The 27,748-nt window shown below is 45.8% G+C and overlaps 1 protein-coding gene across 2 annotated transcripts in view; it reads left to right on the top strand.

The window, feature by feature from the left end:
- Positions 1–27,748, top strand: part of LOC135920485 (chymotrypsinogen A-like) — a 234,800-nt gene that overhangs the window by 55,095 nt on the left and 151,957 nt on the right. For both annotated transcript variants that reach the window (XM_070529009.1, XM_070529010.1), the window contains exons 3-4: positions 14,067–14,307; positions 19,747–19,866. In XM_070529009.1, the coding sequence (XP_070385110.1) occupies positions 14,067–14,307; positions 19,747–19,866 (361 nt within the window). The remainder of the gene's footprint in view (positions 1–14,066; positions 14,308–19,746; positions 19,867–27,748) is intronic.

Raw genomic sequence — 27,748 nt, 5'->3', positions numbered from 1 at the left:
AAAAAGTATCAGCGGGACGCTAAAGTTGGAGGACAGACGACAAGGCTCGCGCTCGCTTTGAAACAGTTGGTCGTCTGTTCTGGCTTTTCTTCGCTTGGTCATGCATCGTGGGTGAGTAAAGATGTAATATGCGTGAATGGAAACATTTTATGAAGATTTTACTTTGAGAACGCGTTATTTGCGTAGCCATATCCACGTTTTAGACGAAGCCTCTTACAACACCAGCCAACACGAGCCTCGCAGACACATATACCGTCATTCCCATGACGGCACGGTGCCCCCTCCCATAGACGGTGGCGCCAGATTACCCTCTAGGTGTTATAGTGAGAAACTCTATGGTTTTACCCATAGAGTTTCTCACTATAATACCTAGAGGGTAATCTGGCGCCACCGTCTATGGGAGTTTCTTAAGGGGGCACCGTGCCGTCATGGGAATCACGGTATATGTGTCTGCGAGGCTCGTGTTGGCTAGTGTTGTAAGAGGCTTCGTCTAAAACGTGGATACGGCTACGCAAATAACGCGTTCTCAAAGTAAAATCTTCATAAAATGTTTCCATTCACGCATATTACATCTTTACTCACCCACGATGCATGACCGAGCGAAGAAAAGCAAGAACAGATGACCAACTGTTTCGAAGCGAGCGCGAACCTTGTCGTCTGTCTTCCAACTTTAGCGGCCCGCTGATACTTTCTACGTAACATGTACTCGTACACACAATAACAAGTTCTCATAGTTAAACAAAACATGTTTTCGCGTAATAATAAAGCAAAAACAGCTTTTCGCGTGCTGTTTTAGTAGAAAATGAATCATTGTGACAGACGGAACGGTACTTCCCAAGCGCGTCTTCAAGGTGTTCTGTCTCTACGAGAACGATGCCAATTTGAATCCACAACATACCGGCATTCCCATGCATACCACAGCGCAGCAGCGCCAGATTTCCCTCTAGGTAATATATTGAGAAACTCTATGGTTTTACCCGGATGGATGGATGGATGGATGTTATGAGCGTCCCCTTTGGAACGGGGCGGTGGGTTGCGCCACCAAGCTCTTGCTACTATACTGCCCAATAAACTACCTAGGTTAAACAATGAAAAAAGACACAAAAAACACTAGAACTACCACGCCCAAATTTTCTGATCCCCTATTGCGAACTGTGCCTTTGTACGTCTCCGTCTTTTGTCGTTTCCCTACTTTTCTTCCACCAATCCTCCAGTGGCCTCTTACTAATGTCTATTGCGGACATGGTTGCTTTACCACTGCTCCCTCTGAACCCAAGGGCTTCAAGGAGGCCAGTGGTGCCTAAATCGACCGCTGGGTAGACGTCTTCACATTCTAATAAAACATGCCCCGTAGTTTCCCCAGCTTTACCACAGCAAGCACATGCTTCTCCTTCCTTCTTATATCTCGCATTATAGGTGCGTGTTCTAAGGCATCCTGATCTCGCTTCGAAAAGTAATGAGCTTCCCTTTGAGTTATCATAAATGGTTTCTTTCCTGATTTCGTTTCTTCCTCTTAAGAGGAAGCTTTAGCTCGGGCCGAACTCCGACGCGGCCTGTTCAAATACATGTAAAAACGCAAAAACGCTTTTCCGAGATAACCCCTGGACCGATTTTATTGAAATTTCTTGCATTTGAGAGATAAAGTTAAATCCTAGTGACTGTAGGAAGCGGAATTTTGATTTAGTGCGTGAATTCTGTTAAAAAGATTTTCAAAAATTCAGAAGTTTGAAAAAAATAGAAGTACGAAGTTTACAAACTAATATCTCAGCATCAAGAACAGATATCATGGTTCTGTGAACGGCATCTGTTATTTCATTCAAGGCGGACAAATTTCATATGTCATTTTATATCTTATGTGAATTTGTTACGTTGTTTACAAGGGTTCTGCAAAAGTTGTAATTACATATTAATAAAAATTTTTAAGATTCATGTGTAAGATGTCAAATTTGTCCGCTTTAGATGTGCTATTAGGCACAAGTCACAGAATTGCGATATCATTTTTGCTTACTGAGTTACGGAGTTGTAAACTTGATAGTTTGGTTTTCTGAAAATTTGCGATTTTTCCCATTGTTTAATAAAAAATTGAAGCCGCAAATCGAACAATCGAAACCAACAGTCACTATATTTTAAGTTTTTCTTTTGAATGCAACAAACTTCGTCAAATTTGGTGCAGTAGTTGCCGATAAAAACGAATTCTCTTTTTACATGTATTTAGATAGGAGCACCGGAGCTAAAGCTTCCTCTTAAGTCGTTACCCATGGCAGTTTTCTTTTGCCACCACCAATGAGATTATTTCAGCTTCTCTGACTTTCCGCTTCACCTTTGTTGTGTTGTCCACCCTACAGGCCGCATACTTGCTGGTAAGCTTCCTAGTTCTTTTCCTCCACTGTGAATCAATGTTTTTTTCCTGTACAGATACCTGAACACCCTCCCAGCCCATTTACTTTCTTCCATATTCCTCAGCCGTTCTTCATACTCAATTTTACTGCAAGCTTCCCTCACTTCAAAACTAGTCCAGCCCATATCACCCTGCACAGCTTCATTTGTAGTCTTCCCGTGAGCGCCCAATGCGAGGCGACCCACTGACCTTTGGTTCCCGTCGAGTCCTGATTGTACCCCTGATTTATAGCAAACAACCGCATTTCCAAAAGTAAGTCCTGGAACCATTACACCTTTCCACATACCTCGGAGGACATCGTGCCTATTGTATCCCCATAGCGCTCTGTGCTTTATTATGGCTGCATTTCTCTTTCCCTTTACTGTTATGGTTTTTTCCCGTGTTTCCATATATCCATTGCCTTCGTTTATCCGGATGGATGGATGGATGGATGGATGTTATGAGCGTCCCCTTTGGAACGGGGCGGTGGCTTGCGCCACCAAGCTCTTGCTACTATACTGCCTAATATCCTACCTAGGTTAACCCATGAGAAAAAAAAAACACACTATGAACTACCACGTCCAAATTTTCTGATACCCTATTGCGAACTGTGCTTTTGTACGTCTCCGTCCTTTGTCGTTTCCCTACTTTTCTTCCACCAATCCTCCAATCGCCTCTTACTGATGTATATTGCGGACCTGTTTGCTTTACCACTGCTCCCGCTGAACCCAAGGGCTTCAAGGAGGCCAGTGGTGCCTAAATCGACCGCTGGATAGATGTCTTCACATTCTAATAAAATATGCTCCGTCGTTTCCCTAGCTTTACCGCAGCAAGCACATGCTTCTTCTTCCTTCTTATATCTCGCTTTATACGTGCGTGTTCTAAGGCATCCCGATCTCGCTTCGAAAAGTAATGAGCTTCCCTTTGAGTTATCATAAATGGTTTCTTTCCTAATTTCGTTTTTTCCCCTTAAGTAGTTACTCATGGCAGGTTTCTTTTCCATTGCCGCCACCCATGAGATTAATTCAGCCTCTCTGACTTTCCGCTTGACCTTCTTTGTTGCTGTGTTGCCCACCCCACAGGCCGCATACTTGCTGGTAAGCTTCCTAGTTCTTTTCCTCCACTGTGAATCAATGTTTTGCCTGTACAGATACCTGAACACTCTCCCAGCCCATTTACTTTCCTCCATATTCCTCAGCCGTTCTTCATACTCAATTTTACTGCGAGCTTCCCTCACTTCAAAACTAGTCCAGCCCATATCCCCTTGCACAGCTTCATTTGTAGTCTTCCCGTGAGCGCCCAATGCGAGGCGACCCACTGACCTTTGGTTCCCGTCGAGTCCTGATTGTACCCCTGATTTAAAGCAAACAACCGCATTTGCAAAAGTAAGTCCTGGAACCATTACCCCTTTCCACATACCTCGGAGGACCTCGTACCTATTGTATCCCCATAGCGCTCTGTGCTTCATTATGGCTGCATTTCTCTTCCCCTTGACTGTTATGGTTTTTTCCTGTGTTTCCATATATCCGTTGCCTTCGTTTATCCATATACCAAGGTATTTATATTCTGTTACCCGAGGTATTTCTTGGCCCTGTATCTCCACTGTCTGTTCACTGTTTTCATTGAATACAATAATACCTGATTTTCTAACACTAAATTTCAAACCTAAATTGTTGCCTTCCTGTCCACAGATATTAGCCAGACGTTGCAAATCACTTTGCTTGTTTGCGAGCAACACAATGTCGTCCGCATAAAATAAACCTGGGAGTTGCTGCTCTATTACTGTACCTGCCTGTTTGTATGAGAGATTAAACCCGATATTACTTCCTTCTAGCGCCCTCTCCATCCTCACCATGTACATCATAAACAGCAGCGGGGATAAAGGGCACCCCTGCCTCAGTCCCTTGTTGATATGAACTTTCTCCGCGCTCCTCATCCCTTCCCATTCAACGCAAACAGTATTTTCTAGGTAAATCTCTCTCAAAAGCTGTATACAATCGTTACCTAAGCCTTCCCCTTCCAGAATATCCCACAAAATGCTGCGGTCTACGTTGTCGTATGCTCCTGTAATGTCCAAAAAGGCCACATACAACGGTCTGCTTTCTGCTTTTGATATTTCAATACACTGAGTAAGAACAAACAAGTTATCATCCAAACGCCTACCTATTCTAAAGCCATTCTGAAGCTCTCCCAAAATGTCATTATTTTCTGCCCATGCTTGAAGCTTTAATTTGATTGCCTGCATTGCTAGCCTGTATATTACCGATGTAATGGTCAACGGTCTATACGAGTGAATTCTGTCTTTCTCCCCCTTACCTTTATAAATTAAATTCATTCTACGTTGTCGCCAACTGTCTGGTATTCGTCTATCTTTTAAAGTTTTTTCAACTGCTTTCACGAGAGCTTCCTTACTTTTTGGTCCCAGTTCATTTATCAGCCTAACGGGAACCTCGTCTAGCCCTGTGGCTGTGTGCTTAGGAATTTTCTCTTCCGCTTTCTTCCAGTTTAAATTTGTAAGCACTAGCTCCTTTCCCCCTTGGGTCTCTTTCATGCTCTTTTTTTCTTCAAATACAACCTCGTCCTTGCCTTGGAAAGATTCGGCTGTTACTTTTTGGATGTAATTTATTGCTGCTTCTCCTTCCAGTCTGTTTTCATCTTCGTCTAGGATATGTTGTATTGTTGTTGATTTCCTGCCTAATAATTTTATGTGATTCCAAAATATTCTAGGTGCGGCCTTCTTTTTCTCACGTATTTCTGACAACCAACTTTCACTTTCACCTTTTAATTTTGCTTGCACCAGTATTTGAACCATAGACTTTTTCTCCCGGTATATTTCCGATTTACCGGTTACTTCATGCTGTGGCAACTGCGCCTTCTTTGCCTGCCTGTGCTCTCGAGATGCTTTCTGTCTTTCGGCGATCGCTTCTCGTATCTCCTTGTTCCACCAGCATTTCGGTTTCTTTTTTCCTTTCCAATGAACGTGTTGTTTCTCTTTCCGTATTTCTGTCGTTACTACACTTAGAAGCTCACCATATTCCCACCCCTTACTTGGCGACTTGCCAATTTCTTCCTCCACTCTAGTGACTATATTTGCTATTTGTTCAGCGTTCAAATTTGGGCTGGCCATTTTGCTTTCGTTGCTCTCTTTCCCAACTACATATCCCATTTTCAAAATGATGCGTTTATGGTCACTGCCTATGCTGCTAAACCCTTCCTCATCGATGACCATTTCTCTCAACTTATCATGAATTCCTTCTGTCATCAGACAGTAATCAATGGTCGATTGCCGGTTTCCCACTTCCCACGTGATCTGTCCTTCACACTTAGGCCCTGTATTCACGATCACGAGGTTATGTTGCTCGCAAAGGTCTAGCATTGACTTCCCGTTATTGTCGGTATAGCCATCTAAATCCTGTATGTGGGCATTCATGTCACCTAATAGGACTATCTCAGCACCATTCCCGAAACCCCTAATATCAGCGCTTATGCATTCCACTAACTCTTTATTCTTCTCTGTGCAATTTATTCCGGTCCACAAATACGTAACTCCAAGCCAAGTTTCTTTCCCACTCATTGTACCTGATAACCAAAGATGCTCTTGACATTGTGAATTTACTCTTTTCCATTTGGCTCCCTGATGGATGAGCATTCCGACTCCCCCTCCCTTTCTTTCCGACTTAGTTCTGTTGCACCCTTCCCATACATAATTCTCAATAACTGGCGGCTCTTCTGAGTCTCTAAGGTGCGTTTCTGTAACCGCATACACCCCTATTTGTTCTCTATGTAACTGCTCCTCAATCTCTGCCCACTTTTCCTTTCTTCTGCCGCCCTGCATGTTTATGTAGCCTATTGCATGGCGAGCTCTTGTTCTTGCTTTCCTCCTTTTTCTCTTATCGACGGCGATGCTCTTCTGCTGTTCCCCTAGGGGACCTTCTTTATTACTACCTACTCTGACCTCCCGAGCGCCCGCGGGCCCCCTAAAAAAGCAACAGCGCGACCCCCAAGTAACCAGCCCACTTCTCGTGCTAGCCTGTAATTGATGTGGATCCCATCTCGTTTAAAACCACCACAACTTCTCACTTCCCTGTTTACTTCGACAACCTCGAAGCCTTTCTCTCGGCTCATTTTCCATATTGCCTCATTGGCAGCCATTACGGCTCTTTGTACGTGACTGTCATGCACAGGCACCTCCGGCACCGTGCACACCACGATCTGCACCTGAGGGGATAGCTCGCGCAAGTCGTCCACCCCCTTCGCCAAGCGCTGGGCTAGTCCTGGCCCTTTCCTGTTCAGGACGTCATTTAGCCCACCTGCTACTACGACAAGGTTGCGCACGTGGGCATTTTCCGTGAGCTTTTCTTTTGCTCGCTCCATGACAGAACCCAGTGTCTGCCCTGGAAATGTCCCTACCGCCACTCTTTTGTCGCCTTTCACCCTCTCCACAATTGCTTTTGAGCACCCAGCCATGTTTGAGTCGCCAGCGATAATCACCCTTTCCCTCTCTCCTACCTCTCCCTGCTTCCCGGCTTCCTGTGGCTGCAGCGTCGCCTCCCGCGGGGCGTGTTGCGCTGCTTCGCTACAACTACGCCGATTCACCGGCGGCGAGCTGACTACCGCTTGCCCTGCCACCCTGCCCCCGACTTCGCATGTAGGGTCTACCTTACTTTCTGTGCTTTTGCCACCGGCTTGGTGTCCTGACCCATCATTCTCCGCTGCGCGCGTCTCAAGCGCATCGAGACGCCTATGCAGTTCTGCTCTCCTTTCCTTCTCTTCTCCAAGCTCGGCCACGGTTCTTACTAATTGCGCGGCCTGCACCGCTTCCACCTTGACCAACTCGGCGACTTTCGCCTGCAAAGCTAACCGCCTCTCCCGCTCCTCCTTCAGGTCTGCTTTCAGCTCCTCGAACTTGGCTGTCCAATTTCCTTCCAGTTTTTGGACTGCTTCCCTGACCTTTTCGCACAGCCTGCACGTAAAGCTAGACTCTTCCGCGTCTGCTAAGCTCTGGAAACTGGTCTCGTCGAGGGAGCACCAGCGCAGGCACTCGTCGCACTGCACTTGCTCCGCATCCCCCGCGGCCTTCCCTTTGTTTGGTTTCATCGCTAGGCCTACTTCCTCAGGCTCAACGAGCACGTCCGCCAAATCACTTCGAAGAGCTAGCTGAGATAGTTACATAGGCCTATCAAACAGGTCCCGCCTAGCACCCAGGCCCAACGAGGGAAACCGCCAGACCCAGACAAAGCCGGCACGTTTACCACGCTTACCACGAATTCAAAATTTGCGCCCCCGCTCCATGCAAAACAAAACTCTTCAAAAACATCAGCCAACAAGAAGAAAAAAAAGACCACCTAGCCACGAACGAAGTCGCTGAAGCCTCGACACAGGAGCGTCCGCACGCCCAATTACTATTTAAATACAAAAAAAACAGCTAATAAAAACAGAAGCAAGCTCAAAGCATGCACAAAAACTTATGATTTCGTTGTCGCCACGGAGCCCCGAAAAGCACGTCCATCCGCCACAAAATCCAAGCTCCGACTCCGGATGGATGGATGGATGTTATGAGCGTCCCCTTTGGAACGGGGCGGTGGCTTGCGCCACCAAGCTCTTGCTACTATGCTGCCTAATATCCTACCTAGGTTAAACCATGAGAAAAAAAAACACACTATGAACTACCACGTCCAAATTTTCTGATACCCTATTGCGAACTGTGCTTTTGTACGTCTCCGTCCTTTGTCGTTTCCCTACTTTTCTTCCACCAAACCTCCAATCGCCTCTTACTGACGTCTATTGCGGACCTGTTTGCTTTTCCACTGCTCCCGCTGAACCCAAGGGCTTCAAGGAGGCCAGTGGTGCCTAAATCGACCGCTGGATATATGTCTTCACATTCTAATAAAATATGCTCCGTCGTTTCCCTAGCTTTACCGCAGCAAGCACATGCTTCTTTTTCCTTCTTATATCTCGCTTTATACGTGCGTGTTCTAAGGCATCCCGATCTCGCTTCGAAAAGTAATGAGCTTCCCTTTGAGTTATCATAAATGGTTTCTTTCCTAATTTCGTTTTTTCCCCTTAAGTAGTTACTCATGGCAGGTTTCTTTTCCATTGCCGCCACCCATGAGATTAATTCAGCCTCTCTGACTTTCCGCTTGACCTTCTTTGTTGCTGTGTTGCCCACCCCACAGGCCGCATACTTGCTGGTAAGCTTCCTAGTTCTTTTCCTCCACTGTGAATCAATGTTTTGCCTGTACAGATACCTGAACACTCTCCCAGCCCATTTACTTTCCTCCATATTCCTCAGCCGTTCTTCATACTCAATTTTACTGCGAGCTTCCCTCACTTCAAAACTAGTCCAGCCCATATCCCCTTGCACAGCTTCATTTGTAGTCTTCCCGTGAGCGCCCAATGCGAGGCGACCCACTGACCTTTGGTTCCCGTCGAGTCCTGATTGTACCCCTGATTTAAAGCAAACAACCGCATTTGCAAAAGTAAGTCCTGGAACCATTACCCCTTTCCACATACCTCGGAGGACCTCGTACCTATTGTATCCCCATAGCGCTCTGTGCTTCATTATGGCTGCATTTCTCTTCCCCTTGACTGTTATGGTTTTTTCCTGTGTTTCCATATATCCGTTGCCTTCGTTTATCCATATACCAAGGTATTTATATTCTGTTACCCGAGGTATTTCTTGGCCCTGTATCTCCACTGTCTGTTCACTGTTTTCATTGAATACAATAACACCTGATTTTCTAACACTAAATTTCAAACCTAAATTGTTGCCTTCCTGTCCACAAATATTAGCCAGACGTTGCAAATCACTTTGGTTGTTTGCGAGCAACACAATGTCGTCTGCATAAAATAAACCTGGGAGTTGCTGCTCTATTACTGTACCTGCCTGTTTGTATGAGAGATTAAACCCGATATTACTTCCTTCCAGCGCCCTCTCCATCCTCACCATGTACATCATAAACAGCAGCGGGGATAAAGGGCACCCCTGCCTCAGTCCCTTGTTGATATGAACTTTCTCCGCGCTCCTCATCCCTTCCCATTCAACGCAAACAGTATTTTCTAGGTAAATCTCTCTCAAAAGCTGTATACAATCGTTACCTAAGCCTTCCCCTTCCAGAATATCCCACAAAATGCTGCGGTCTACGTTGTCGTATGCTCCTGTAATGTCCAAAAAGGCCACATACAACGGTCTGCTTTCTGCTTTTGATATTTCAATACACTGAGTAAGAACAAACAAGTTATCATCCAAACGCCTACCTATTCTAAAGCAATTCTGAAGCTCTCCCAAAATGTCATTATTTTCTGCCCAAGCTTGAAGCTTTAATTTGATTGCCTGCATTGCTAGCCTGTATATTACCGATGTAATGGTCAACGGTCTATACGAGTGAATTCTGTCTTTCTCCCCCTTACCTTTATAAATTAAATTCATTCTACTTTGTCGCCAACTGTCTGGTATTCGTCTATCTTTTAAAGTTTTTTCAACTGCTTTCACGAGAGCTTCCTTACTTTTTGGTCCCAGTTCATTTATCAGCCTAACGGGAACCTCGTCTAGCCCTGTGGCTGTGCGCTTAGGAATTTTCTCTTCCGCTTTCTTCCAGTTTAAATTTGTAAGCACTAGCTCCTTTCCCCCTTGGGTCTCTTTCATGCTCTTTTTCTCTTCAAATACAACCTCGTCCTTGCCTTGGAAAGATTCGGCTGTTACTTTTTGGATGTAATTTATTGCTGCTTCTCCTTCCAGTCTGTTTTCATCTTCGTCTAGGATATGTTGTTGTATTGTTGTTGATTTCCTGCCTAATAATTTTATGTGATTCCAAAATATTCTAGGTGCGGCCTTCTTTTTCTCACGTATTTCTGACAACCAACTCTCACTTTCACCTTTTAATTTTGCTTGCACCAGTATTTGAACCATAGACTTTTTCTCCCGGTATATTTCCCATTTACCGGTTACTTCATCCTGTGGCAACTGCGCCTTCTTTGCCTGCCTGTGCTCTCGAGATGCTTTCTGTCTTTCGGCGATCGCTTCTCGTATCTCCTTGTTCCACCAGCTTTTCGGTTTCTTTTTTCCTTTCCAATGAACGTGTTGTTTCTCTTTCCGTATTTCTGTCGTTACTACATTTAGAAGCTCACCATATTCCCACCCCTTACTTGGCGACTTGCCAATTTCTTCCTCCACTCTAGTGACTATATTTGCTATTCGTTCAGCGTTCAAATTTGGGCTGGCCATTTTGCTTTCGTTGCTCTCTTTCCCAACTACATATCCCATTTTCAAAATGATGCGTTTATGGTCACTCCCTATGCTGCTAAACCCTTCCTCATCGATGACCATTTCTCTCAACTTATCCTGAATTCCTTCTGTCATCAGACAGTAATCAATGGTCGATTGCCGGTTTCCCACTTCCCACGTGATCTGTCCTTCACACTTAGGCCCTGTATTCACGATCCCGAGGTTATGTTGCTCGCAAAGGTCTAGCATTAACTTCCCGTTATTGTCGGTATAGCCGTCTAAATCCTCTATGTGGGCATTCATGTCACCTAATAGGACTATCTCAGCACCATTCCCGAAACCCCTAATATCAGCGCTTATGCATTCTACTAACTCTTTATTCTTCTCTGTGCAATTTATTCCGGTCCACAAATACGTAACTCCAAGCCAAGTTTCTTTCCCACTCATTGTACCTGATAACCAAAGATGCTCTTGACATTGTGAATTTACTCTTTTCCATTTGGCTCCCTGATGGATGAGCATTCCGACTCCCCCTCCCTTTCTTTCCGACTTAGTTCTGTTGCACCCTTCCCATACATAATTCTCAATAACTGGCGGCTCTTCTGAGTCTCTAAGGTGCGTTTCTGTAACCGCATATACCCCTATTTGTTCTCTATGTAACTGCTCCTCAATCTCTGCCCACTTTTCCTTTCTTCTGCCGCCCTGCATGTTTATGTAGCCTATTGCATGGCGAGCTCTTGTTCTTGCTTTCCTCCTTTTCCTCTTATCGACGGCGATGCTCTTCTGCTGTTCCCCTAGGGGACCTTCCCAATGCGCACGTGGCGCGCCACCTGTCGGGGCAGTGCCGTACATTGAGAGGAGGGGCTCTTCTGTGTTTGCCGCAAGATGGCTCCGCGCGTGCGGAAAGCGCAGAAGAAATGTAGCGGAAACGCACTTCGCCACTCGTGTAACTGCGACTTCTGTAAGTTACATGTTCATAATTACCGATATTGGCCTCGAGCTCCACAACTGGAAAAGCTGGCGCCACCGTCGGCGTGACGTGCTAGGAGGGTTCACGTGGACATAGCGGCCGCGTCGGCTGCTTCGGTAGCGCCGAAGCGAGCTGAAAACGAGTTTAAATTCCCTCGTACGCTGCGGTCCTCATTTAGTGGCGAAATTTTCCCGCTTCGAGTGTCTCCTTCAGTACGCTTCAAAGTACTACAATAGGTAGTGGCTGCCTTTGAAGGCGCGCAACATGGTAAGGCTACTGCCGCAGGGCCGGACGCACGTAACGGAGGCCGTGTCACCCTTATTCACACGTGAACAAGAAGCATGACAAGAAGCTGCGTGAAGCTTGGCTCGCGAAACATAAAGCCGGCAAACAGTCATCGGCTACAACTCCTGTATGCAGCAAGCACAGACGCGAGGGAGATTTTTGCTACGGCACCGGTCTGCGATGTTCTGAAAATGCGCACTGAGACGCTCGCCCGAGTCCGCTGCCCGACTAATGTCATGACGGTTTGGTCTATGAACTTGTCGATGCTATAGATACTGGCAAGTTCAGTGGAGTGGAAAGGCAGCGGTAAGAAGCACATTTAAAAAAAGCATGGCATATGATCATGTTTCTGTTATGAATTAATGCACTGGATTACAAAAAAGGAGCAGCGGGAAATTGCACGCTGAGAACACCAATAAACATTCAGTGCGACGCAACTCGAGAAATATTATTGAAAGTTCAAAGAATTTAGAAGAAAAAAAAAGATTGAATCGTCGCGACGGCACATCACAGTCCCCGTAGGCGTCGAAGTCTCTACAATGAAATTATTTTTTAACAGCTCTGATAGCGCCCACGCAACAACGGTTGCTTGTATACTGTCAAATGCTCATATTCTGCGGCCTAAAGCTCATGGCATGGTGCGAAAACGAGCGCGCGGAGAAAGCGAAACAGTGCGCGGACAAGCATGCAGACGCGCAGTCGGTCGCTGCGAATATGCGCGATCGCTGCATTGAGGCTTCGTTCTATTACGCTCCATTTAGTTATACAAACACTATAAGAACATATTTCACATAGTTTGCTCTCAGCGTGTACCTACCTTTTAGCCAAGAAGCCGGTTCGGGAGACTCCATCGCGGCGACCGCGCGCAGTGGCGTTCACTGTACGTATTCGGTAAAGAGATAGCGTCTGTAAACGATTGTGTGCTTTCACTTTGCCCAAGATTATTATTTATTTAGTAAGAAACTTCTCTCGTTTCGAAAGTACTTACAGAAATGTCCGGGAGAGCTCGCGCGTGGTGTTTTCAGTGAACGCCGACAGCAAAACCTATGAGGAGCGCGCCGAGTGATCCCTCATACTACGCCAGCGAGGCGCTTCCGATAGATGGCGACTCCATAACTCCTAGCCGCCAATACACCACAGTATAACTTTCTACGGCTCGTTTCTAAGGCAACACCGCATTCACTAGAGGCGCTTTTGTACCGCTTTAAAGCATCGAACGCGTGGCTGAGTGGTAGCGTCTCCGTCTCACTCCGGAGACCCTGGTTCGATTCCCAATCAGCCCATCTTGGAAGTTGTTTTTTATTCATGAATTGCCTCCCGGGATTTATCACTCACGGCCAACGCCGCCGGCGCAGATAACACCGGCTTTTCTGCGACACGAGCTCCTTAACGCTGTCGCGTTAAAACGCGTGTCGTGCGCAGCGCCCGCCGCTGGCGGTGTCGCTGCTGTCAAGTTAGTTTCAGGAGGGAAATGTCAGCAGCAGCGCTGCCTGCTTTCCCGCAAGCGTACTGTGGGGCTGCCAAGTATGAAAATACGAATGACAGATTTGTACGTGCGATAACAGTACCACAATTATAATAAATTATTGGTGGCACCATATAAAACTGGTGACGTCGCTGTCGCCCCGGCAGGATCGCAATAAAAAAAGAAGGAAAAGAAAAAAGAATGAAAAAAATAAAGCTGTGCTGAAACTGGTTGTGATGGCGTTCCGGCTCAGTTGATACGATCACTTTGAAGGAGTCATGCAGCTTCCTGGCAACTCATCTTCACGCCATTCAGTACACGGATTTCATTTCTTTAGCAGTGGAAAAGCGATGCGCAGACATGCACAAGCTAGGAAAAGCAAATAAGCAATATCGAAGTAACAGCTGAGCCAAAGAACGTTTACGACTTAGTAGGCAATTCTCAGAATTTCGTTTTTCTATTTGTGACTGGCAGGATCCATGCTGTATTATTACTGACCTGCTATGTATCTCGTGACATCTCTGGCATTCCAAACCTCGCGTCGAAATCAGCGTGAAAGCTAACTTTGAATTTGTCGGCTGAACAATGCAGCGATGCAATCTTAACACTTGTAATGACATAAGCATCTCTAAAATCTCTATAAGCATCTGTATAACACGGACTAAAATTAGGTATCACGCACTGTTTCATTGAGTGAGTACCAGCATCAGCGTTTTTCTAATGCTTCTCCTCAAACGGCCGCCAGTACGTGAAACTGTACTTCGAAGACGTGGACCTCGACGCGATGAACTACTGCAGCGGAGACAGCCTCGAGATATGGGAAACCTTGATCGTCACGACGCACCGAAAGCTCTCTTTCTGCGGTGCGCACCGGCCCCGACCCTGGGTCTCCCGCGGCGGCAGGAGCATCAAGATTGTCTTCAAGACAGACGGAATGTTGGCAGGAAGAGGGTTCAGGATTCGGTACAACGTCACCGCTGATAAAGGTCAGTCGCATTTTCGCTTCCCGCTTGCAACTTTTCGTGTGTTATATTGCCGACATATGCGCCAGTAACCGCTTTCAGAGACGAAATATTTATTGATGTCACTGAAACAGATGTTAGGAATGTACATTGGGCAAATTTCCACCCATCCATTTTCGACTTCACCACTGTTAATAGGTACACGCGGAAGAGCGCATGCGCGGTGCTCTTTCGCTGTCAAAAGGGGTGTGGTTGGTGGTGAATAACGATTTCATGCCTGAAAGCCCTTTCTTTTTTGTTTTCTTCACAGCCAACTTTAAGGACGAGTATCTCTAAAGTAGTCTTTAGTTTCTGCTAAGCAGACATGACTTAACAGTCTGCTGGGCTTCCGTTTCTGACATTGTGACACGCGATGTAAAGTGAATATTTTTTTAAAAGAGCGTGACAGGAACCATTGCAGAATATTCAATGTCAATAGTCAATAGAGAGTTTTAGTGTAGGGGACGCAAGCGGCTTGCGTACGCAAGAACTAGAGGCGACGGTACTGCGCATGCGCAGACCGCTACGTCTACTTGCGTCCTGACTCTGGCGGTGTAGGAGAACTTCCGAGTAGCTAGCGGGTAGATAATCTAATAAGTCTTTCGCCAAGTGTCGACAGACGTCGTTTTTATATATATTAGAGAGGCTTAGCATGTCCGGTATGCGGATAAACGCAGTTGGGGCGTTGGGGCGGAGCCACAAAGGGGAGCGTCTTGCATGGTGCATCTACCTGGCGGCGTAAAGCTCAAACTGACAAAATCAGCTAATATTGCTGTAACAAAGTCTATTCTACTTCGTTGCTGGTGTAAATTTTCGGTACTGGCGTAATTGTGTTGCTGCAAAAATTTATACCCGCAGCAATGTGAAATACACTTGGTTACTGCTATATTAGCTGTTTTTCTCTGTTTGAGCTTTGCGCCACCAGGTGGCAACACCATGCAGGCCGCTCTAGTTCATAGCTCCGCCCCAACGCCCCAACCTGCGTTTACCTGATTACCGGACACTCTAAACCTCTCTATTAACTGCTTTTAATAAGAATAGTTTTATGTGCTTTACTTCATATGCTTGATTTCATGTTTGAAAAAAATGATAATGCATCAAAGATCAGACGTTGATGGCGCTGCGAGCGCATGCGACCTCACTGCGGTTTGCGTTTGGGGCCGCTAACCTATAACGTGTTTCTGCTTGCGTACGCATACGCAAACGCACCCAAGCGCTTGAGGCCCCAACGCCTTGCGTCCCCAATGCCTTGCGTCCCCAATACTAAAACTCTCTAATGTCAGTGACAGCTTCATTATGCGACCTTGCTGTCTACCTCCCTACAATTACGTGATTCACCGGAAACATTATGCGCGCAATCTGATACAACCCTCTTTCGGTACAAAATCGGTGACAACAATTACATAGTTTTGAATAGCAGGCTCGTCTTGCGCCGATCGATAACTGAATAACAGTGACAATATCGTGAAATCAGATATCGCACTGCCACACACGTCCTACCATGGTTACGCTTTTGTCTTACTTTGTGCAGCTTTTGCCCTCTTTTTATCTTGCGAGAACGCCGACTATCCAGTCATTCCAAGTGCGCCATGCAGAAAAAGAAAGCTGTACCTTTAAAAGTTATTTGGCTGGTATGTTTATTTCCTACGTGTGCACTGTGGTTTAATGTGGGGGCAATTGCTGCGTTTTTGGTAATCTACCTAAAAAGGCATGACAGAGCCACCTGTCATATATGCGATGATTTACAAAAAAAAAATTGTTCGAACTAAAAAAAAGGCAGGGGCTCTATTCTGGACACGCATGGCGGCTGCACGGCCGCCATTATCCGCCATGTTTACTCTCTGATTGGCTGTCGAGAGGTCACGTGCTTTGAAATTTGTGCCGGGAAGCGGAAGTATTGCAAAATGCAATTTCGCGTTTTCATCAAGATGACGAAACGTGACGTGGAGCTGCAAATTTTATGGACTAATACATTTTTGTGGTCCTTGGCAGATATATTGTGATGTTAGCGCTTCAAAAAGAATGTGAGCGGTAGCGTGCAGAAGCGAGTGCAATGCATCTGCAATTGCGCGAATATGTGGTGGCGATCCAAGATATGCGCCATGCCAGCTTGCTGATTGGCTGAAGGAATATCTCGTGAGGAGCGTCACAGGAAGGGCTGTTTCGTAATCGTCATTTTGACGATGCGTGACGTTGCGCTGGGCCGCCATTGCTGAGATTTTCCGCCATAATTTTTACTGCGACGAGCCGCGCGAATTATGCTAATGGGTAGCCATATGCAATGGCAGCCGAGAGGAATGCGTATCGCCACATTTTCCCCGTCGTTTGGCGCCACGAAAATCTTTTGTTCATAACGCGTGCTCATAGTATTTGCATCGCTCTCGGGTGGTGTTGGCATTTGTGTTTAGGGCCATCGTTCTTTAAAAGAACGCGTTTATACGAAATAATATTGGTTGAATATAGCAAACTTTCAGCAATGTTGTCCACTTTTCACTGCTGCATTTGTATTGTAATCGAGATTAATGCCTTTTCGCACAATCAGACGTTATGACAACGGCCTCTTTCTAATTTATAAAAAGAAATGTACGCAAAGCGGCGCCTTGAAGTTTCCTCCCGCGGTGCGAGTAACCAGCGAAATGAACAAGAGATGGCAGCGCCGGCGCTTGCGTCGCTCTAGTGGATATCTCTGGCGCGCGCAACGCTATCGGTGATATTCGGCCGTTTCTCAGCCAGCTGAGTCGGGCTGAGTCACTTGCGTTTCACGAAATAGCGATAACGTGGCCTAGAACGTGCGCGCATCACCACTGGTAGGTCGCGTATGTTGTCTCAAGAAAGAAAACAAGCGCGTTGGCACCAACATGCGGTGACTCATTCCATTTTCCAGGGACACGCATCCTAGCTATTGAAGCAGACGACGGCTTGTACGCAGCAGACGACGGAAGCGAGAAGCGTTTTCGACGGAATAATCATACGCTTTGAGATAGCTGCTTTATTTTTACTGCGGAGGAAAACTGTTCTACTTTACCGATAACGCTACATTCAGTGCCTTCATTTCAGTTTCTTAGGCAAAACGTCAAGTTGGCGTCACGTTACGTAAGCAAAACCGGGCCACCAGCGCCATTTTGTTTGCGTCGCGCCTACGTCACGCATCGAAGAAAATGGCGGAATGTCCAGAATAGCGCCCCAGGTTACATTTTCAGCCTTCTTGCTCGCCGCATTGTTGAGCGACACATGGTGCTGAAAGCGACGTAGTTCCGAACTTCCGATAACGAAAGGCCTATGCAATTAATAGAGACTTTTAGCAGTGCCTTATTACGGTACGGTAAGCGCGGTATACGGTACGGTATTACTGTTCCGTACTAAATTACCGCAATGACCGAAGACGTTTTAGCTGCGTGTGCCGCTCGATGCGTACGGTAATCTGATAATGATGATAGCGGCTAACATTGGGGCTTTACAGAGTACAATAACTATGCGCTGAGCGCGAAATATTCATTTTGACGAATACTAGAAAGCTTTAGCTTGTTCATACACGCATCATTTTTTACAAAAGGGCCCGGTTACGGCAAACTTAGACACCAGTCACAAGGCCGGTGGCGACATCTTGTGACACTTCGTCCTGCAACACGTGAAACCTTTTGTTACATAGGTGTTTTTATCTAATCAATACATAAAAAAGGGTTTGTTTCTTGTAAATTGCACCGCTGCTGAATATATACACCAGCAGATAAGTTGAATATAGTTAGTTACTGCAATAAAAACTCTGTGTCCCCTCTAAGTAAACTCTGCATCACTAGATGGCGCCACCTACCTGGGTTTTTTTTTTATGCCACTGTTTACTTGTTGTCACTTCGTCGCCCCGCAGATGGTGGTTTAAAGTAACCTCTTGCCTTGGTATTATCGTGGTAAAAAAAAGCACGCGAGAGGTGGACTCTGTGGCCGACATCAGCTTCTCACTGTTTTGGCTTGGTGCAGCTCAGCTCGCGACACACGGTGCTAGCCGAGCCTTACCGCCTCGTATGCCGTACGGAAAGTCATACCGTACGGTACAGTTCGCGCACGCGCAGTCCTCGACCGGTACGGTATTGCGCACTTACCGTACCGTATACCGTACTTTCCGTAGCACCGCTAAATGTCCCTACTATCACGTTGCTTTGACAAGTGACGCACAAGTGAGTAACGACGCTAGTGGTGTGTATGTTGAGGTGCAAAATTAACGTTCATCCAGATATCGAGAGGTCACGCCAACAGGTTCACAAACATTGCGTGGATACATTGTTTAGGAGCTGTTTAATGAAACAGCTGTTCATTACGTGCTATAATACGTAGATGTGAGTTGCGTGTACCCGATATTCCTTCACACTTCAATGCTTGCCACTACAGGTGCTCTGAGTTGTTTGCCTGGACACAAGATTGCCCAGTAAATGATTAGCTAGTTTCTAGACTTACTGCCAACCTGCATGTAGTGAATTCCGCGTGATGCCGTTGCCTTTTTTGTCACAGTCGTTGGCAACGTGTTAGGAACTGGCACGACCCTCCAATTTATTATGCGGCGCCAGGTTTCCCTACGGAATGCTTGTCTCTATCAGGCAGCTAGATAAAAAAGAAATGCAGCGGAAACGCACTTCGCAACTCGTGTAATTGTGACTTCTGTACGTTACATGTTCATAATTACCGATATACACCGCAGTATAACTTTCCACGGCTGGTTTCGAAGGCAACACCGCATTCACTAGAGGCGCGTTTGCACCGCTTGGAAGCATCGAACTCGTGGCTGAGTGGTAGCGTCTCTGTCTCACACTCCGGAGACCCGGGTTCGATTCCCACCGGGCCAATCTTGGAAGTTGCTTTTTATTTATGAAGCGCCTGCCGTGATTTATCGCTCACGGTCAACGCCGCCGACGCCGACACCCGACGCCGACGACACCGGCTTTTCTGCGACACGAGCTCCTTAACGCTATCGCGTTAAAAGGCTTCTGCACAGCTGTGCACCGCTGTGCTATGAGGGCTCGTTGGTAAGGCAGGTCTTATTTTGTTGAAGCGCACGCTGAACGTGTACGTGCGTTGAACATGTCTGTCAATCTGTGTGGCACAAATTCGCTTGCATGTGACTCCCTGGTTTTTGTTCATGTTTACCGAGATTTTACGCCTGTTGTATGACGTTTCGAGGGTGTATATATAGCGACGAGGACTTTTTTTTGAAAGCTAGCGCTGTGTATGTCAGATGCGCCTTTCTGTTGTCCTTGTCGTTCAGCTTGCGCTACAATAAAATAAGATATGCTGTGCTAACAAAGAGAGTGGCACAGAAAACGTGGGCTTACAAATCGGCATGAAAAAATAACTTAAATTTGCAGAGTGTCTTTCGCGTCACTTTCCCGTTCCTGCGTGTTTATAACATTCTCAAACCCTGCACAATCCGCGCAGACCTCTGTGACGCAGATCAATTCCAGTGCGAGAACCGTCAATGTATTCGTCTCACCGGCATTTGCGATGGCATCATCGACTGTGCTGATGGATCTGACGAAAAGTCTTGCAAAGCTGGAGGTAAGCACCAACAACGCTTTAAACTATTCCAACCATTTGGCATGCTGTCATTTAACGTTCAATGAGTATTGCAGCACTTGGCGGTGTTTCTGTGGTCCCCAACCCGCCGTGGTTGCTCAGTGGCTGTGGTGTTGGGCTGCTGAGCACGAGGTCGCGGGATCGAATCCCGGCCACGGCGGCCGCATTTCGATGGGGGCGAAATGCGAAAACACCCGTGTGCTTAGATTTAGGTGCACGTTAAAGAACCCCAGGTGGTCAAAATTTGCGGAGTCCTCCACTACGGCGTGCCTCATAATCAGAAAGTGGTTTTGGCACGTAAAACCCCAAATACTATTATTATTATTCTGTTGTCCCCTTCCTGAAAGCTGCAGCTTCATGTGGCACTGAACATTTCATAACTATAAAACCAGTTGCGTTGTTATCTTGAGGCTTCTGGTTAACCACCCTGCCTTTACACTTTCTCTGTCTCTTGCTTTGAGGCCACATAAAGAGTTAGAAAATTCGTGTTCAAATTTTCAATAGCAGTAATTTCATTTTTCAATCCGCTCGCTAAGTGGAGAAAAGCAAACCGGTTAAATTCTTTCTTAGTTTCCTTGGCTCTGGTTCCCCTACACCTATTAGGCTAACCATTATAAAATATATTTGTTGTATTTTATTTCACAGTTAACTAAATTTGGTCTATATAATGATCCCAGATTTGAATAAATGTTATTTGAGCATTTATTTTGACTTTTAACAAAACTGGCCACTGCCTTTTAATAAAACTAATAACCGACATTTAACTAAAACTATATTGAGTAGACTTCCTTTTTATTTCATTTTTATATGGGTCTAGTGAACCGCACATCTGTAAATACTTATAGAAAAAAACAGAAAAATACGGCAATTTTAGTGAGAATGTTTTTCCTCTCACCCTATCCGTAGTTCGAATGTAATTTCGCCTTTTCCGTCGTCTTACATAGCTACTCCCTTATGAGAGTAAGTTTTACTCCCTTCTCCTCTTCTCAGTTTCCAGGAGATACAGAAGAGTCAAATGTTGGCGATGCGGTTGTAACGGATCGCATATACGAGTATAGATAACTCCGCTACATAGACTATGTAAGCGACAAGGCACCCAGTACTACACGAGGCATAAAAATACCTGTAGACCTTAGTGACCCCTTCGGCAGTCCTTTATCAAAGGCGTGTTAAATGCATGTGGATGACTATTGTCTCAGTGTCACTTTTCTTTCCAGTAAGCGAAGCTAACGATTCATTAAAAATACTTCTAATAATTTATAAAATTTATTAGGGATGGAAACATCGTCACTTGCATGCAGAGGTCATAAACATATAAAGGGTGTCTCAAATAACTATCATGCACCAAGATAAAAAGAAAGCAATGCGTTGCTCGAAGAAAACCTAGTGCATGTTTTTTCCAGTACAGTGGAGTAGCTGCCAGTAATTTTTTCGTTACTGAGATTTAATTACGTAATTGTAATTTATGTAACTCGAGACGTACTATCATAATTATCAAAGTGTCAATGAGGCATTTGTAGGCACAGCAAAGGGACATCTAACTGAGGTTTGTTCAGCGACGTATTAATTGAATACTAATTATTCTCCTACTAATAAATAAGCCCAGAGAAATAGGGCGAATACCACGTGACTGCGCTCCCACCCACATCATAAAGCAGCGCCCTCGAACAGGTTCCTTTTGAGTAAGCCAGAACGAAATGAAGGAAATAAAGAAACGATCACCGCCCAAGCGCTCCGTGCATATGGTTAACCAGTGAAGCTGAAATGTGCAGGCCTGCTGTTTATCAATGGGTTAATCCCGACGGTTCATTAAACGACGGCTTGGTAGGCTGCCCAATCCTCGGTACGCAGTTGCTGCTGGCGCTCGGCTGCACGAGCCTAGCTGTTCTTGGGCCGGGCTGCGGCACCGGGACGGCGTAGACGAGCTCGTTCCCGGTTCTGCTCGCGGTGTTGCTGATCGAAAGCTGCCTGCTCCGCAGGAGTACGTATGACGGGTGGCCTACTTATTTCGGAGTCGGGGAGAAACTGATGCCCACCCTTTGGGCTGTGACGGAGGGAAACGGCATCACTACTGGCGCAGCCAATCGCGCACCTCTCGTTTTTTTTTTGTGCATTCGCATGGGATTCCGACCGAAGAGTTTTGGGCTTATAGGCGACAGGCGGACGGACGGCCGAATCGGCTATCCATATACAGCTGCGCTGAAAAAGATCGCGATCGGGCTATTGCCTTATCTGCCACGCCTAGGCCGAAGTAAGACGTCGCGTTTGGTCATCGTTGGAAACAAGCTGTGATAGCTGTTGGCTTAGCGTAGGTAAATTGCACAGATCGTTTTTTTCTTTTTTGCCACAAATCCTATCACCGCATAAGCGAATTGACAATGTCGTTCCAAATGTTTAAAAGTGCGTTTTGTTTCGTCCCAGTCGCCACGTCTTTGGCTAATAAGCAGAAGAAAAACATTATCTTTGTCTTGGGAGCCGCAAATGGCACAAGAGGAGGGCCGCAAATATACATCAATCATGAAAGTGTGGCGGTAGACCAAACGCATCGACTATCATAAGAAATTATGAAAACCTGAGACACACCAACAGCTTCAAGAAACAGCGGCGAGGGATTCTATCTTTGAGTCCTAGTCTACGCACGTATATTCCAGCATTTATGGCCTCAAAGCCTCAGGCTAGCGTACAAGACGTAGCCGCCAGGTACCGATTTCCGTCATCAGTTTGGAGGATTCTAAACGACGGCCTTTCACCCGTATCACCTTAACCAACACACTGACTGGACAGCGTTACGTGGACGAAGTCCTTGAAGGAGTGGTGGATTTCTCAGTGAAGTCCCGCGTTTACGTCTTTCACTTCTGTGCTATCAGCAAGATGGAGCACCAGCACACAGGAGCAGCCGAGCACGAAACTGTCTGGATGCGACTTTTCATTCGCAATAGACTGGAAGGCACGGGCCTCTAAATTGGCAGGCTAGGTCGCCTGACCTCTCTAAACTCGATTTATTTCTTTGACTTTATGCGAAAGATCGTGCTTACATGATCGAGACGGAAGTCAGATTAGCTCAAGACAAGAATAACGGATGTTTGCCGTAGAATTCAAGCGTCGGTCATCAAGAAAGCCACTGAAAATGTAAGGAATAGGACTCAGTACTGCGTAGCTGCAAAAGGAGACCTATTCGAATACGTCCTCTAGGCAGCATCTGGTGTTCAATGGCACTTACGAATTCATAAATAATAAGAACACACTAAAATCTGATATATTTCTTGTTTGCTTCTTGTACAGGCGTCGATCCCGATCCCCATTTGAGTTCATGTAGAAGTAGTTATTTACTTTCTTGAAAACATCGGTTTTGCGTTTTGTCAACACGTATGTCGCTTCCCGGTCTGTTTATTTCACTTTTATTTTATGCCCTGAACCTGTTCTTGCAGCATGTATACATTCTCAGGAAATTAAAACCGTCACTTTAATTTGACTTTGGTTCGAAGCAAGTTTCTGGCGTGAAATATAGCTGTGCACGCACTCTGTCGATGCGGCGCGAGCAAAGCCGGGGTTTTGAAACATGCTACGCCTGTTGCATTGCTTTTCGCGTTTCGTGCGTGGTCAGAGCGGCGCTTCGGTAGGGTTATCAAGGAGCTTTTGTTATCAATGTGATCTGTCGGCCTTGAGAGACGGATAATAAGTGTGACGTAGAGAGGAGGGAATCGGTGCAAAGCCACGAAACCTGCTGTGGTGCTCCTTCCGTACCATTATCAAGGTGATGCGCAGTCTTTTCGGGTTTGCGAGAGGCAATGCAATTGCTTTCAATCAGCTTGTTTCAAGGCGCTGCCTTACAATGGAGGTGGTTGCGCAGTCACGTTGTTTTTCATATTTTGTGAGGTTTGTTTGCCAGTCGGAAAAAAAATGCACGCAATTACTACGTCGCTGAAAACACAGCAGTTAGATGTCATTTGGTAGTGCCTGGGTGTACCTACAATATCCCCATTATTTATTTATTTATTTATTTAGCAAACACTACCATCCTGCATTACAGGCCGTAGGCAGGAGTGGCGTCCAGAAATAATAAAAACAGAGAGAACGTACATTGCAACAGAAGAAGGAAACAACGAGACTCGACCAGAGTCCAAAACACCGTAAAATCAAGTACAAAAGCAGAACACTTGGCTCAAAACAGATTGCGTGTGTCCTATGCTTCACCCAAGGCTTGTAGAAACTAGTTCACCATTTCGGAACTGGCCACGTTTCCAGGCAGACCATTCCATTGAACAATGGTACGGGGAAAATGAGTATTTAAAAAAAATTGTTTTACACGAGAATGCGCCGACTTTTTGAAAATGATAGGAACGCAAGGGGCGGTGGGTAAGGGGCTCAACTAAAATGCCTTGCTTAGTTTTATTTTATTATGATAATTGAAGTGAAATCATTTTAGTCGTTTTCGGTGGCGTTGCATGTCCAGCTGTTCGAGTCCTGCCGTGTGTAGTAGGGCTGTTGGGGTTATAGTCCAGCTGTAACAATTAAATGTAAATCCGACTGCCTATTGCGTTGGACATTTTCTAGCTTCACTTTGTTACGTACGGTCCAGGGATCCCATGCTGCCACAGCATATTCTAATAGCGGTCGTAGATAGGTTTTATAAGCTAAAAGCTTTATTTCTTGATTTGATTGTGCTAGTGCTCTCCTCAAGTAATGCAGTTGTATTAGGGCATTTTTTTTTTTCAATATACGAGATATGCACATTCCATCGAAGGTCAGAGATTATGTGCATTCCTAAGTATTTAAAGGTATCTACAACAGAGAGATTCGTTGTCTATGCGATACGTAAAACTTAAAGAATTCTTTTTACGTGTGACAGTCATTGCTTCGGTCTTCTTGGAATTAACAGTCATTTGCCATGGTGAGCACCCATTTTCTATTGCAGAGAGGGAATCGCTTAAGGGAAATTGGTTGTTAGAACTAGAAATTTCTTGATAAATTATGCAATTATTTTCCAACAGTCACATTTTAACATGTATGCTCTCACCAATGTCGTTAATGAACACTACAAAGAAAAGGGGACCTAGGACAGAGCCCTTCGGAATACCAGAATCCACTGGGACCACAACAAATGATGATGTGTAGTGTTTTATGGCGCAAGGGCCAGGTATGGCCAAAGAGCGCCATGACAAAGGTAATGTTAACGGAGCATTGTGAATGATGCAGGCAATGAGTTCCTCATGGTATATGTGACATGGCTGTAAAAACGCCTAAAATCGGTCGCTGTGGATGGCGTAAAATATATAATTGTTAAAATAATGACTCTGCCTAAGTAGTGCTGTGGGCTATGGTAATGGGGTTTCGTTAAAAGCATGATGCAATAAAAATTAGCATTGTCACTTTAGATTCAAGAAAGCCTTTGAGTACAAGGCTGCTATACGTGAGCTAAAAATGTCCTGGCCAAACGATTTCAAGAGTGTCTGTTTCAGCTAAAAACTCTAAAACTAGCTTCGGATTAAAAAGCGGTTCATTGCCGAGAAAAAATTTCGGGTGAAGAGGAATATTTTCGCGATATGCAGAAATGAAATACTTTTTCCTCTGTGTTTCTATTGCCGGGCATTGAATAAGAACGTGCAGTACTGTGAGGTTTTGGCCGCACTTACTACAAGTGGGAGGATACCCCCCATTCAAGAGGTAAGATTGAGTGCCGTAAGTGTGTCCTATTCTTAATCGGCAAAGGAGCACTTCGTTATATCGTGACGTTCTCTCCGACACCCGATTTCCTAATTTGGGCTTTATCAAGTGTAGTTTATTTGGTATCTCAGCATTCCACTGTTGCTGCCAATGGATTTTGAGCTTGTGACGCAAGTATGCTTTAAGATCTGTGGCTGGGATGGGTATGTTTATGTCCGTGTCCCTAAAACTTAAAGCCCCTCAATTTTCCAAAAGTAGCGCCATTCTTAGATCTTTCCGCCACCCCGCTCACCCAGGCGCTTCCTCCTCCACTCCTCCTGTCGCCCAACCTCCTCCGCTCCCCCACTGGCCAATCTGTGTCACGTGAAAGCGGGCCCCGCGCTTTTGTATATTTTTTTCTTTCCGGCGCAGAGCAGGCGCCGCGCTTTTGTATATCTTTTTTTTTCCAGTGCGCTGCGGCCCCCATTCTTGGGCCTGCGACCCCCACTCTTGGGCCTGCGCGACGGAAGTACGGCAGGCGGTTTGAAGGAGCGCGGTAGTTTTATACAATGTATTAGGGCCGAGTGCTTAATTGCGATGCCGTGCTGCTGCGCCTACGGTTGCCACAACAGACCCAGTGACGGCAAAAAGCTTTTTGCTTTACCATCCGCCGGGCGCAACGCAAAACGAAGCAAAGTGTGGATTCACAAGATCGGGCGGGCTGACTTCGAGCAAGTGGCAAAGAACGCGCGGCTTTGTGAAATAAGTGCCACGGCTCCTCCAACCTCTTCTTTTGACGCCCGTGTCAAAAAGGGCCCGTGTCCAGTGCATTGGGGGCGCGTTAAAGAACCCCAGCTGGAAAAAAAATTAATCCGGAGCCCCCATTATGGGGTGCCTTATGAGATCGTGGTGTTGGGATGTAAAACCCAAGAATCAACTTTTCTTCTGTCTTGTGTGCCTTGACTGTTCCAGTTAACGCAACACTGCTTCCTTGTAAAAACTTACAACGCAAAAGAATACAGACGCACGTAGTATACAGAGATAAAATTAGCACTTCAACAAAAGTGTTGCTGGTGCCAATGAGGGAGGGGGATAATTATTTTCTGAACCTCTTTCCAGTTGTCCCATCAAGTTCCTTCTTTTTTTTTCTATCAAATTCTAACCATTTGAACTGTAATAAATAAATAACGATTTCATATGCTGGTACGTTGTTCAAATTATCTATACCGCCTATGTGTGAAAACGTTGCACATGGCCACCACAACCTGTGCATGAGCTACGTACATCTGTAAAAGGCGCGGAACAGAAACGGCTCTGCTGCCAGGCATTGCTGACCGCAGACAGTCGGAATCTCTCACGCGCCGGCCGAACAAAAGCATCCTGCAGGTACGTAAATTAACCTACGAAACCACGTGCACATACTTTCGCGCTGTCAAAACCTTAAACTCTGGTAATTACTCGCGTGTCTGAGCACACCGCGTGCTTGTGTCGTGTTTCAGCAACACGAACTTTCAACGTGCGCGCGCTTTACGCCTTGAATACGCCTTGAATAATGGTGCTTTTCTCTATTTCTTCCGCAAATCCGACACGACATTCTTAAGGCCAGTTACCGACTGACAAAGCGAGATCTAGATTGAAAAAACTGCTCCGCAGGACTCGAACGAACTTTTCCGCGGATTTCCTCCCGTAGCGTGTTAGCCGTCGTCTGCTACGGCAGGCCCACCACCGGCGGCGCCACCGTCGAGGCCGCGCCGAGCGGAGGAGGAGGGAAGTGAATGGCGCTACTTTGGGAGATTGAGGGGCTTTACTAAAACCTACTGAAGTTGCTTTCTCGTCAGCAGCTTCGTTGCCTTTTATGCCGCAGTGGCCAGGTACCCAGCATAGCAAGATCATTTGTTTAGCACTATACGCTGAGCATAGCAATTATACAGTTCATTAAAGATAGTGTTTTTATGTTTACGTACATTCATTAAGGCTCGCACTACACTCAATGAGTCTGTGAACACTATAGCCCTAGTCAGATTTGTTTGCTTGATGTGCTTCACTGCAGAGAGTATTGCATATGCTTCCGCGGTAAAGATAGATGTATGTGGGTTCAATGTACCGGATAATAAAAATGCTGGTCCTAGTGCTGCGTAAGCAACACCGGACGTAGACTTAGAGGCATCTGTGTAAAATTCAGCACAAGGATATTTCTCCTGAAGCTCAAGAAAATGTGACC

Source organism: Dermacentor albipictus, unplaced genomic scaffold (genome assembly GCF_038994185.2).
Source record: "Dermacentor albipictus isolate Rhodes 1998 colony unplaced genomic scaffold, USDA_Dalb.pri_finalv2 scaffold_16, whole genome shotgun sequence".
Taxonomy (NCBI): domain Eukaryota; kingdom Metazoa; phylum Arthropoda; class Arachnida; order Ixodida; family Ixodidae; genus Dermacentor; species Dermacentor albipictus.
The sequence above is the reverse complement of the archived record's forward strand: the minus strand, read 5'-3'. Positions and strand labels throughout refer to the sequence as shown.